Here is a 13,860-nt window from a genome sequence, read left to right as displayed (position 1 = left end):
TCCCATCAACCGGACTACGGGTCCCCATCAACCGGACTACGGGTCCCCATCAACTTCCAGGACTACGGGTCCCCATCAGCGGACTGCGATTACATCAACCGGACTACGGGTCCCCTCTCAACTTGACTGGGTTCCCCTATCAACCGGACTACGAGATTACCTATCAACCCGGACTACGGGTCCCCATCAACGGACTACGGGTCCCCTATCAACCCGGACTACGGGTCCCCTATCAACCCGGACTACGGGTCCCTATCAACCCGGACTACAGATTTCTATCAACCCGGACTACGGGTCCCTATCAACCGGACTACGGGTCCCCTATCAACCGGACTACGGGTCCTCATCAACGGACTACGGGTCCCCCATCAACCCAGGCCTTTACGGGTCCCCTATCCCAACAGGACTACAGGTCCCCATCCTTGAACTATGGGTCCCCATCCTTGGACTATGGGTCCCCATCCTTGGACTATAGAATTTATCCTTGAGACTGAGTCCCATCGGCAGACTGGAATTTTATCCAACAGACTACGGGTCCCCCATCCTTGGACTACGGGTCCCCTATCCTTGGGCTAGATTTTCCTCTTGAGACTATGGTCCCTATAACTGAGACTGCAGATTACTATCCTTCAGACTGTGAATTTTCTCAGCCGGACTATGGGTTCCCTATCAGCCCGGACTGCGGTCCCTGTCACCATGTAAACTCTCTGTAAAATTGTTTGAAACATCGGATCCGAAAGGTTAAACACTAAACTTCTTCATCAAAGACCAGTTGAACTTGCCCTTAACTCCCACTATTAATCATTTGTCTAACCTAATCTTTAAACACATTCCAGACCTAGCTAAATCCATTTATTTGTCCTTCTCCAGGTAGAGTTAGTGTTTAATCATCAGTAAATAAACACAAATTATAGTATATCATGACCTTTAGATCTTCTTTATTCTGTATTGAATACAGTAAATATTTAACTTACATCATACGAGGTTGTTTCCATTCATTTTACCATTAATATATTACCCTACCTATGTATTTAGTATTTCTACTCTCCTCTGATTATAACACATGTGATATAATTATTACATATCTAATCTGAACACACAAGCAATATCATTATCACTCCTGTAACATAATTAAGACACTTGTAATATCACCAGCGTCACGTAATTGTGTTATCTATACCGACAAACACTCTAGCTTGTATTGACGTTCCCTGGTGTTGCCTCTGTACCAATAATAATCACCTGGTTCACTAGTTAAGTTGCTTGTGACTGTCTTTCTTTACATGGTCGTAAATCTTATAATACTAATATAAACTATCTTAACATATATGCTGTGCTACTGTACTTACTGTTTTCTTCTTGCCATTTCTGAGTCTTGGCTTGGTTACGGATGGTACTCTTGTATTGCTTTAGCTTCGGAATTGGAGATATGTTGTGGGTAGTGTTCGTCACTTCCTTACAAACTAACAACCCTAACAACAGTCCACACCTACTGTAATTAACCTCTTATTAATGTATTCGGTTTTATAACAAAGAACACACTCACACCAAGAAGTAAATAATTATTGCAAAGAATCATGTCAACGAAATTTATTACTCCAAGAGGTAATTTCAGCCTGTCTCATTTTCGTTGAGGTTTTGATCGAAATGAACATGAGCAGAACATTTCCTGCGCGGTACAATCCCAGCACGCCTCACTGGTGAACGGAGAGCGGCGTTAGCAAACTCTAATTTTAATACATTAGCTTTTAATTACTATATATAGAATCCCTCTTCTGACCAAAAATAAATAAATAAATAAATAAATACTGAAGACTCGTGAAAAAACAAAACATTACATGGAAAGTTGTACTATAATTCGACAACTTAGGTTACACAAGGAGTATCACGATTTCAGAATAGTTTTGTGAACCCGAGCGAAGGTTTAAACCAAAGATCGAGCTAAGATTGAAGATTACTGGTATTGTACGGTGGCTTGACCCAGTTCACAGATTGGTGCACCGTTAAGCTATGAGTTCAGTACTTGTGTTCAATGTATTGTACCGTTAACCCTTCATCTAACGGACTATATGGTAGAGGGTAATCCGTTAGATCGAGTTTCGTTAGATGTGAAACCTCTAACGGAGTCAAACGAGCAACTGTATATCCATTTGATCGAGGACCGTTTAACTGAGTTCGAATATTATTGAGGCAGGAGAAACTTATGGTGTCATGAGGAAGAGAGAATATATTACCATAAGGAATGTTTTTCAGGTTATTAATATGGAGCGAAGGAAGGTAGGAATAAGAGCTGAGCCTCGAGGGACTGCAGCATTGATGGGAGGAAAGTCGTCCGAGTGTGAACCAACGATAACATTATGGAGGTGGAGATGGATGAAGGTTGAGGACGTCTGGGAAGTTAGGAAAAAAAAAAAGAAAGTTGTGAGGAAAAACCCGACACCAGACCTTGTTAAATGGTTCATAAGTATCAAGAGCAACAAGGTAAAATTCCCCGAAGTTATTAAGAGCACAGTCAAGGTGTAGTCATTTTACCGTGATTTAAATGACTCGGACTGCTCGAATCAGAAGCTTACAAGCGAGTGTTATCCTGAGTCTGTTAACGTAGTGACTGCTAAGTGACGGGTCGTGTGTGATGCTATCTATAAAGTATCATGAAGGTTACGTTATGTTACGTTCTGAACTATTTCCATTAAGATATTATCACCAGTTGTACACTCATTTAGGACCACCTGAAGATTAACCACCCTGCATATGTCACATTAAGATTAATTACCCGAACGCAAACCTAACCTTACGTAACCTAACCTAACCTAACCTAATTTAACCCACTGGTGGCGTCAGTTGAAATAAACTGGGGTGGCTAATCTTTAGGTGGTGCCTTATTCCTTCTAAATATCTTCCGGTCTCCGTATCCCCGTTTTGAAAATCCATAAAAAAAATTACATTTATTGATTTATTTGGATGCTTATTCATAAAATACTTTTCAATAGTTATGTTTCTATCTGTCTTTGGAACTTTTATGGGTTACTTTTGTATGGCAACAGTGTCTTGTTTACATCACACAGGAGTAAAGATGCCTCTGTCCACAGCCTCCTGTAGTCTCACGTCTCTCTATGGTCTGCGGATGTCTGTACCTCGTGTCATCACAAAAACAAATAAACCGAATAAGGGGAATCTGCCTCAGTCTCAAACGTTTACTATATATAACGCGCCACACAATTTCCTCTGTGTGCAGGTAAGGTCCACCGAGGCGGGCACTGCCTGAGGGAGGGTGTGACCATGACCGAGCCAGGTGGTGGCTGTGGTGGGCGGCAGGGTGGTGGTGGATAAAGTGCGGGGCTTCCCAACTTTCACCTTCCTTCTTCTGTCGGGTTAGTCCCGCATTAGATTACATTAGATTCAAGGATACACAAGGAAGCTCTCGGCCTTACATGAGTGCAGTTAAAGGATACACAAAGAACCTCACGCGTTACACTACAGTTAAGGAATATACAAGAGTACTGAACCCCCTATACTACAGGTGGGTCCCATAGGCATGAGAACCAGTTATGTGCTTTGCGGTTACAGTAAAAGGCAATATGGAAGGCACTCTACTTAACCCTTATCACTTCTTCTACTGTAAAGTCGTGTACCCATTCGGAGCTGGGTCGAATGAGGATGCCCTAAGTGTGAACCAGCGACGATTAGAACAGAAGGAAAACGCTGGTCTCCTTCAGTCACCTCCCATAAATATCAATCACATCACACTACAAGACACCTATTATTACATTATACACTGTTCTTGTACCTACAGCTCAACAAGGAGTCATAATATTAACCTATACCGTCATTTGAAGTGTTCTCATCCGTCACACGAATAGTAATCTTACAAACAACAAATTTTTCAGTGACCGCCAGGAGACGTTTTCCTATCTTCTCTCTCTTCCAGGAAAGGTTTGTTTATGCCATTTAAATATCACTGCTCTACCAAAAATAATATAAAAGTTATTCTTCTGTTAAATTATAGATAATGTCTCAGTGGGGTTTTTTTTCAGATACAGTTTCAGATAATTAGTCACCGTCACCGTCACCCATACTGTGACGTAGTGTTTCGTTCAACATAGGAAAACATGTAATTTGTTTGATACGGAGAAAGAGAGAACTGGAGTGATTAATGGTTATGCCTGGAGAGAAACTAAACGAGTATAATGTGTTTCTTATTTCATCTTATATTCTCTTGTCAGTCCACTAGGAGTTTTCTTTAATCAATTCGCTGTACAGTTTTTAGTCAATTGTTTTGAAATGACTCCACGTTGATGAATGCATGACTTAACTGTCCATAGAGAAATAGCTTGCACAATATACAGCCTCTAACAAGTGAGATAAATAGAGCAGAGAATGATCTAAAAATGAGCAGTGAGAAGTGAGAGTGAGGGACGAACTGGTGGGGGAAGAGGAGGGGGAGAGGGGAGGAGTTGTTTGGGTCACTAGTCAAGGCGCGAGTACAACAGCATGTGGGCGCAGTCGAGTGTTGCTGTCACTGTGTTATGATTACTCTCTCTCTCTCAAGCACATCACCACCTATAATAAAATAACTAAGTGATATTGTTTATAAATTCTATTAATATGTTGCCCATAAATGATATGCAAAATTCTTTATCAATCTATTAAGTAAATATTTTATTCTGCTTAAACGTGACGCATTTTTTCTGCTGCTTTGGTGGTAATAATAATAATAATAATAATAATAATAATAATAATAATAATAATAATAATAATAATAATAATAATAATAATAATAATAATAATCCCTACTGTTGAAAGAGTCTGATAATCACACCAAAAACTGAATCAAAGAAGGTTATTTTTTTATGTTTAGTCATCTTAAATAGCAAGTGTGTTTTTTATAAGGGAAAATCTAGCAAGAGTAATCCGGTCAAGACACCTTGGCATAAAAACCTAATCCCAGCCAAGTGTGTAAAGCTGCAGGTGTGGTACATTTTAGCTGCAGGTGTAGTAGATTTTAACTGCAGGTGTGGTAGATTTTAACTGCAGGTGTGGTAGATTTTAGCTACAGGTGTGGTAGATTTCAACTGCAGGTGTGGTAGATTTTAGCTGCAGGTGTGGTAGATTTTAGCTGCAGGTGTGGTAGATATTAGATGCAGGTGTGGTAGGTATGGTAGATATAATCGACAGGTGTGGTACATGTGATATGTTGGATAATAGGTGTGGAACGAATAATAAAGGTATGGGAAATATGACATGCTTGTTCGCAGGTGTGGAACATGTGACTAGATGTATCACAGGTGTGGAACATGTGACTAGGTGTATCACAGGTGTGGAATACGGTTATCCCTACACTGTTCTGTGTTACTGAGGAAGTTTAATGGACATAACAGCGTCATTGCTCCACATTAGAACAGTGCAGCATTTCTTATTATATACTGCGCCATTATTAATACTGAAGCATTCCTATTTTACCATTAGAAACAGTGAAGCATTTCTACATTACAGTAACAATTAAAACAGTGAAGCATTTCTACATTACAGTAACAATTAAAACAGTGAAGCATTTCTACATTACAGTAACAATTAAAACAGTGAAGCATTTCTACATTACAGTAACAATTAAAACAGTGAAGCATTTCTATCTTACATCATAATGAAGCACTTTCTTCTTAACGTGGAACCAAACATCGCTACAAGTGAGTCAATAGTCCAAGACGTCATAAACATAACCATGATCATGACACAAGGCTTCAACCTCGAGAATCCTCAACTTTCCCTTCTGACACTTACATGTAGGTGGAAACACGTTTTTGAATGAACACTTAAGTGAACGATACTTTATTTGTTGCATTGGCACTTGAGCGTGTAACACTTTACTTATTGTACAAACACTTAAGCCTTAAGTGTTAAGGGAACAGCACTTTGTTGTATGGACACTTACTGTAGGTGAACATCATATCATTTCTCGTATGGACACTAAAATGACGAAATTTTTGTTTGCTGTATGTACACTTAAGTGACGATTATTTTATTGTTGTATGCACACTTAATTGGCCAACTCGTGTTGTGTGTACACTTACTGTAAGTGGGGGCAATTTATTGTATGAACACTTAAATGACAACATTTTGGGTACACAAAAGTGAAGACGCTTTTTTATTGAAGAGACACTTAAGTGACGACACTTTGTTTGCTAGCTGGCACAACATGTTTTAAATACAAGTGGCAATAGACGAAATCACTTCATTTAAACCATCATGTTTTGATTCTGGGCTGGAGTGAGCGTCACAATTTAAACACAAACTGCTATTACTGATACCAATAACATAAAGAATTTTGTCTCTGGAAAAGATTTATATCAGGAAAACTTAATATGTAGGTAACGAGGGAGTGAGTCAGACGAACGTAGTGTTGCATATATCGTGGCGGTGGTGGTGGTGGTGGTGGTGGAGATGGTGGTGGAGATGGTGGTGGTGGTGGTGGTGGTGGAGATGGTGGTGGTGGAGATGGCGGTGGTGGTGGTGATGGTGGTGGTGGTGGTGGTGGCGGTGGTGGTGGTGGCGGTGGCGGTGGTGGTGGTGGTGGTGGTGGCGGTGGTGGTGGTGGTGGCGGTGGTGGTGGAAGGGTCAGGTGCTTCCTGCTCTTGCCAACCAGGAGACTATTGTCAAGGGCATCCCTCAGGGGGTATATAAGGCGCCTTACACCGCGCCTCCACATCAGTTGGACACTTAAACCAGCTTGGGAAGGTAAGATGCACTTGATTTAACGACCTATTGCAAGATATTTTTTAAGTACTTTGTCTCTAACACACACACACACACACACACACACACACACACACACACACACACACCTGTACATAATTATATACTGTTTCTCTCATATATTTTTTTCAGAAGTATTTAGACAACTGCTTCACTTACATTGATCATAATCACATCTGTTAACATGATAAATCCTGCCGCATCAACTTCCACTGTGTACTGTTCTCAATAGCAATGAAAAAATAATTTATGTTCGGTTATGTTTAATTTTCACACACATACAAATTTAATATTATTTTCAGTACAGTTTCATACAAATATATTACGCTTTTGTTTTATCTTACAGATGAAGTTGGTGTGGTTATTGGTGGTGGGTGTGGCCAGTGTGGCGGCCGACAAGAAGGAGAAAACTGCAGCCAGGGTTGAAGGTCGCACTAGGGGGGCAGGGAATACAGGAGCCACGGGCAGCCAGAGGTTCCTTCCAGGACTATTTGGTGGAAACAATTTGGGAGGTGGATTAGGCGGAAATCCAGTTGGAGGATTTGGGGGTGGATCTCCAATTGGTGGATTTGGGGGTGGACATCCAACTGGTGGATTTGGGGGTGGATTTCCAACTGGTGGATTTGGGGGTGGACGCCAATTGGTGGATTTGGGGGTGGGGTGGATTTCCAACTGGTGGATTTGGGGGTGGACATCCAACTGGTGGATTTGGGGGTGTATCTCCAATTGGTGGATTTGGGGGTGTATCTCCAATTGGTGGATTTGGGGGTGGATTAGGAGGAGGATCCCCCGTCAATCCCCCAAGTGGCTGCCGCTACTGGTGCAGGACACCCAAGGGTCAGGCTTATTGCTGTGAGAACGTCAATGAACCCCAAAGCTTCGCTGGTGTAGTCAAGCCCGGACAATGCCCGCCTGTCCGTCCCGTCTGTCCACTCGTCAAAAGTTTTGGTCCCCCGTCATCCTGTTCTAACGATGGTGCCTGCGGAGGAGTTGACAAGTGCTGCTTCGACACTTGTCTACAACAACACACCTGTAAAGCTCCTTATGGGTTCGGTCGCTGATGGTACACTTACTACCAATTTTCTACCTCAGGGACCAACACCGATCCGCCACAATAGATAATATTATTTACTGTAATATACTGTCTTTGAATAATGTTATATGTTCCTATGCCTATATAAATTTTTACTCGAATTATTTAAGATAAATAAACTACTTACTCTTACAATTTATTACTACTCACCTAACATCTATTTTCATAATTATATTTTGGTTGAATACTACTGAGGCAAATTGCTGAAAGCTCTTCATTGATTCAGAAGAATGAAGGAACACGTGTTTGTGAGGCAGAGGAGAGACATAGTTATGAATTTATTTAATTTAAACTTTACTAGATTAAATATTTGGCCTTAATATTGTACTTCCTTTTGTTTTTTGTAGTAAAGATAAAGATGATTTATATGAAGCGACCAAAATATATAGATCTACAGCTGTCTACAGATGACTAATTCACTATCTTATGACTTATTCATCATAATAGGAAATGGTACAAAATAATACATGAATAAAAATAATGTCGGGGGTATATATGACAAAGATAACCCTGGACAAATTTCAACTCAGAATAAAAATTAGTTTAGAAATTGTTTTACTATACTCGCTGGATGAAGGACTGAAACAATTGACACTCAAGACTTTCTTCTCATAAAGCTTTATCCTCGGCTGGTAACTGATAGAATCTTAGGTGCTCTTGGCTGGGTCGGTGAAACACAATTCACTTTGACCAGCCAATGGAACACGGCATAAATATTGATGTTAAATGGTGTTTCTTGTGGTTATATTTTGTCTATGTTTTGGAGGTTGTTTTTTTTTGTATATCAATAGGAGAAAAGGTTAAAGTTATGTTATATTTGGGTGATTCTTGTCACATGGAATGAACCACCTAGCATTAGCGGCAATTATCCAAATATAGGTGTACAGTGGTGTCTTCTGTGTTTATATTTTATATTTTGTTATTTTATTCTAATTGTTTATAAATGTGAATAGGAAAAACAGTCATGCTATATTTGGGTTGATGTTTGCTGGATGGAATGAACTAGTGAACGTTGCTATAATCAAGTGTATAGTGCAGCATGATGAATACATGTACAATAGGATACATATCTAATATACTATAGGAATAACCGTGTGTCTGTGTGTCTGTCTGTCTGTCTGTCTGTTCTGGGCAGCCGAAACGGCACAATCGTTTTTCATCAAACTTGGTGGAAAAATCGCAAAAAATTCGTATAGTGGAACAAACCTGGTCCCATGTCGATGGTTTCTTTAGGAAGGCATTAATTAACCATTTTATTTACGATGAAAAACAATGTAAGTCTACGGACTTGGCGCACCTTCATTCGCTGTACGATGTCACGAGCGTTCAAACTTTCACCCGGCACAAAGGGCCCGCGATCACTTGTATATACTACAGTATATATTAGCATGACTATTGCTTTCTATTAACATTTAAAACACAGAGAATACGAAAAATACAAGAAAAAAACATCATGGTATAATCACAAAAAACAGTTTTTTCGGGTTTAGGTAAATGGTGAAATTGAGTTAGGAACTGAATAAAAAGGAAATTTATACTGGTTAGATATAGGTTACAGCCTGTAGGACCAGTACAACAGTTTACTGCTAGCAGTTATCATTGTCATGGCTGGTGTTGACAGTTTGGTTCGACGAGCGAGGGTGTACCTATATTTGCGGTTACCTACAGTACTCTCTACCCAAATTACCTTTTATAGCGTATTTCCTTGCAGAAAACCTTCTACATATAAGCCATCGTCATAGGTCATCAACTGCATTGTCTTCACAGAACAATTTAAAATCTCACAAAATAACACACCTGATAACCCGGTTTTCTCCTACAATGCATTATGGTAGACAAAGGGTGACAGTTATGCCAGGGAGCTATCAGATCAACATTATTATGCTCAGGCAGCAAAAAAGGCCACTTGCGTCAAGTTGACCTCCGGTAAATCATTCTCCTTCCATTATTATTGTCGATCTGCATCAACAAACACAACGCAACAGGCCAATTGTTTAGCTATAGAAAATAAATGGGTTCACCCTAAAGATTAACCACCCTAATGCCAGCCTTAACTCACCTAGGGCTAATATAACCAAACCTAACTTAACCTAACCCATCGTACCGTAACATAACCTAATCTAACCCAACCAAATAATAATCTAACTTACCTCATCCTAATAAACCTAACCTAATCCCCCAGATAGCGTTAGGGCTTTTAGTCATCAGGTAAAATATTTGGGGGACTTATCTTCAGATGATCCGGTAAAATTAACAAGCACAAACCATTACGTTGAGACAATAGCAAGTTTTTACGATGACCATAGTGCTGTTTGTACCAGGAAACACTGACGAGGAACACCCATTCCTTTTATCTCTTCAATTCAGTGGTATGACATTTGACAGTCTTGGAAACTTACATTCATACTAAAAAAAAAAATCCTTATATATTGATTTATTTATTTTCGTAATGTGAGTCAGATAGTTCTAATTTTAATTCATTATTTTCGCAGTGTTTCTAAGGATTTTATTAACTAAGTACTAAAGTAATTTATTTTTTTATTTGAATGCTTTACTTCTATATTTACGTCTCTCGTGTTGACTTGAAGTGCAATGTTTATTGTTGGAGGTAAACATTCCTCACATTTTGTAGGTATTAAAGAAGAATTGGTTCAGTTTCCTACAAGAGGTGACTTCTCTAGGGCACCGACTATAGTGGAGAAAACCGGGAAGACGGCAAATTGGTAGACAGGTTGACTAGTGGGAAAGTTGTCGTGTAGGTAAAAGGCAATCAGACAGGCATACATACAGACACACGAACAAAGAGACAGGCTGACAAATAGACAGAATGACAAATGAACAGTTAAGTAAACACACACAGGTTAACAAGTAGAGAGGTAGACAGGTAAACATGCTAGTAAACACAGACAAGTTAACACGTATACAGGCACACAGGTGAACCCAAAAGTAAATATAAATAGACAGACAGACAAACAGTTAAAAAGTGACAGGAAAAGTATAAACACCACAAGACAGTAACACTTATTTACCTATACAACTAACAAATTCGCATCGCCAAAATTTCTTAGCTTTCTCAAAATGTTCATAGGTTTACATCGACTTCATGTGACAAAAACTCATCTTTAAGAGGCCCCAATGACTACACTACGTCTTTCTATATCTGACAAGGACTTTCTTTATAGTCTTCTTAGTATATAATAACTTACTATGTCTTACTAATCACCTATGAATTGTCTACTTAGTGAGGATTTTGTGTCTTGTCTAAATTTTCAATGTTCCTACTACTTTCTGCGTTCCTAGTACTTTCTGCGTTCCTGGTACTTTCTGCGTTCCTAGTACTTTCTGCACCCCTAGTACTTTCTGCACCCCCAGTACTTTCTGCGCCCATAGTACTTTTTGCACCCCTAGTACTTTCTGCGCCCCTACTACTTTCCGCATTCCTGTTACTTTCTGCCATGCAAAGATTTTCTTCTGTGCTTCTACAACTAATAATTATATGCATTTTTACGCTATGACTATGTCCGTTTTACCTAGCCTAACCTAACTTAACCTGACCTAACCTACCCTAAGTACCACGTATAACACAGAAAAAATAGACTTAGGGTGGACAATTAAGCTTCAGTATTCCTTGAGACACTCAGTGAAATATTCTTGGCTTCGTTAAGACAAATTCTGGCACACAGTTACACCTCATGTCGATTATTTTTACTAAAACCCCACAAGATTTTTCTTTTAGTATCCTCAAATATCATGAATATATCGTATAGCGTAACCTAAAGAAAAAACATAAAATAACAACCAATTATATTCAAATTGTGTCTTAACTAAAATGTAATGTTAAGCTATAATATTTTCACCATTTACAAAGTGACAAAAATTCTTTATCCAAAATAATGGCAACGTAACTTACCTACTCACACTAATATGTCGATGACGTTATTAAATTTCTGCCAATAGTTTACATTGTCATTATGGGAATACTCAAACCTTTACCGCCATGACAGAATTCTCATTTAAGTAGTTCTGGAACGGCTCTATACCACATCATGAAAAAGTAACTTACCTTCTATGAAGAGTATAGGTCATAGCAGCCTTGCATGGACGAGGAACGCTCGAGGGGTCAGCTGCTATACGGAGGAAGGCGACCGTCAAGGAATCCAACCATAGGTACGAGTATATAAGGCGTTGCTCACCACACACATTCAGCTCAGTTGAACTCCAACACGTCCCTGCAAAGGTAAGTTGTTTATCTGTAAATAAGTTCAATATACAAGAAAATTTTGTGGGAATGTTGTCAGCTCAGTGAATTAGAGTTTCCAGCACAGTGGACGTCTGGCTTCCTGAGGATAAAAACAATTTGTCTATCAGATATACAGGTAAATTTACTCACAGTTTTGAAAGAGTATAGGAATTAAGTAGAGTTCACAGCAAAATGCAAGACATATACATCACAAATCTTTCCCGTGGCAGATGAAGCTGTTGTGGCTACTCCTGGTTACTGTGGCTCTCGTGGTGGCGGAGAATGGCGACACAGAGGATGAACTTGAAGATACCAGAGCTGAAGACGCTACTGAAGTCGCTGTAGACCCCACTGTAGACGTCATTGGAGTCGCTCTTGACGCCACTGCAGACGCCAGTGGAGTCGTTCTTGACGCCACTGCCGACGCCACTGGAATCGCTCTAGATGCCACTGAGGTCGTTGTTCAAGGCCGTACCCGCAGCAAAGCCAAAAAGAACAAGGGTCCCAGCACAGATACAAAGGGAAACCAGCGGTTCTTGGGGATCGGCGGCGGATTCGATGTAAATTCAGCATTTGGAGGTGGGTTCGGTGGCAACCCAGCTTTTGGAGGTGGACTCGGTGGCAATCCAGCTTTTGGGGGTGGATTCGGTGGCAATCCAGCTTTTGGGGGTGGATTCGGTGGTAATTCAGCTTTTGGAGGTGGATTCGGTGGCAACCCAGCTGTTGGAGGTGGATTCGGTGGTAATCCGGCATTTGGAGGTGGATTCGGTGGCAATCCAGCTTTTGGAGGCGGATTCGGTGGCAATTCAGGTTTTGGAGGTGGATTCGGTGGATTAGGAGGAGGATTCCTTGTCAATCCCCCAAGTGGCTGCCGCTACTGGTGCAGGACACCCCAGGGTCAGGCTTATTGCTGTGAGAACGTCAATGAACCCCAAAGCTTCGCTGGTGTAGTCAAGCCCGGACAATGCCCGCCTGTCCGTCCCGTCTGTCCACCTGTCAGAAATTTTGGTCCCCCGTCATCCTGTTCTAACGACGGTGCCTGCGGAGGAGTTGACAAGTGCTGCTTCGATACTTGTCTACAACAACACACCTGTAAAGCTCCTCTTGGCTTCGGTCGCTGAAGAAATCCCCTAAATTTCATCAGTATTTACTATCTACTAAAATCACACAATTTTTTCCTAGACAACATTCTTAATTAAAAATCTGTAAATATTGTAAATTGTCCTCTGTTACGAACCACGCCATCTATTGTCCTGATCTACCTACCCAGCACCACGAGCAACGTCATCTAGGGACGAAACACGAGTATGACCCGCCTTAGTTACCACTCCGGGGTTTCCCTTCTCCATATCCTGGTTGTTGCGTCACCTCCTCAAAGTCTTCTTTGTCAGCTCCAATTCGAGGAGAGAGCAGTTCACTCTGGGAAGTGATCACAGGATCACCTATCCTGGAAACCTACGGCACAGTGACTACCTACCGTCTTCTACAATACTCAGCCTTACTCGTCAGCCATCTCAGCTCTGCACTTAAGTATTTGTAATCTTATATTGCCTCCCCCACGTCCACTTGCTTCAAATTATTGTATGTTGTATAAATATGTATATACTGTTAATGTTTAGGTTAAGTATGGTTAAGGGTAAATTATAGATAGCTGAATATTTTGTTAAGGAATTTATGGTACTTTATTATACACAACAAAAACTCGCATCCTTTGTCTACCCTTTTATAGTCCGATTGTCTTTGTTTTTTTTATTGTTGTTGCCTGTTGGGATCTGGG

General features: G+C 40.4%; 2 protein-coding genes across 2 annotated transcripts; both read left to right on the top strand.

Annotated features, from left to right (window-relative positions):
- The first annotated feature begins 593 nt into the window (after window positions 1-593).
- LOC121864278 lies at window positions 594-7,975 on the top strand. The gene is made up of 3 exons (XM_042363365.1): window positions 594-698; window positions 7,097-7,171; window positions 7,272-7,975. Exons 1-3 carry the CDS (start codon window positions 594-596, stop codon window positions 7,809-7,811), a joined length of 720 nt encoding a protein of 239 aa, XP_042219299.1. The 3' UTR covers window positions 7,812-7,975.
- Window positions 7,976-12,025: 4,050 nt separating this feature from the next.
- Window positions 12,026-13,384, top strand: LOC121864215 (ATP-dependent RNA helicase glh-2-like). The gene is made up of 2 exons (XM_042363260.1): window positions 12,026-12,080; window positions 12,314-13,384. Exon 2 carries the CDS (start codon window positions 12,314-12,316, stop codon window positions 13,202-13,204), a length of 891 nt encoding a protein of 296 aa, XP_042219194.1. The 5' UTR covers window positions 12,026-12,080; the 3' UTR covers window positions 13,205-13,384.
- The last annotated feature ends 476 nt before the right edge of the window (window positions 13,385-13,860 follow it).

The sequence above is a fragment of the Homarus americanus genome, unplaced genomic scaffold (genome assembly GCF_018991925.1).
Source record: "Homarus americanus isolate GMGI-L3 unplaced genomic scaffold, GMGI_Hamer_2.0 scaffold26351, whole genome shotgun sequence".
NCBI classification, from domain to species: domain Eukaryota; kingdom Metazoa; phylum Arthropoda; class Malacostraca; order Decapoda; family Nephropidae; genus Homarus; species Homarus americanus.
The sequence above is the reverse complement of the archived record's forward strand: the minus strand, read 5'-3'. Positions and strand labels throughout refer to the sequence as shown.

Bases quoted from the DNA above. Each gene is read 5' to 3' on its own strand.
- LOC121864215 (XM_042363260.1), top strand. From the start codon at position 12,314: ATGAAGCTGTTGTGGCTACTCCTGGTTACTGTGGCTCTCGTGGTGGCG.
- LOC121864278 (XM_042363365.1), top strand. From the start codon at position 594: ATGGTCCCTATAACTGAGACTGCAGATTACTATCCTTCAGACTGTGAA. The intron at 699-7,096 runs GTAAACTCTCTG...TTTATCTTACAG, and splicing joins ACTGCGGTCCCTGTCACCAT to ATGAAGTTGGTGTGGTTATT. The intron at 7,172-7,271 runs GTTGAAGGTCGC...GAGGTGGATTAG, and splicing joins AGGAGAAAACTGCAGCCAGG to GCGGAAATCCAGTTGGAGGA.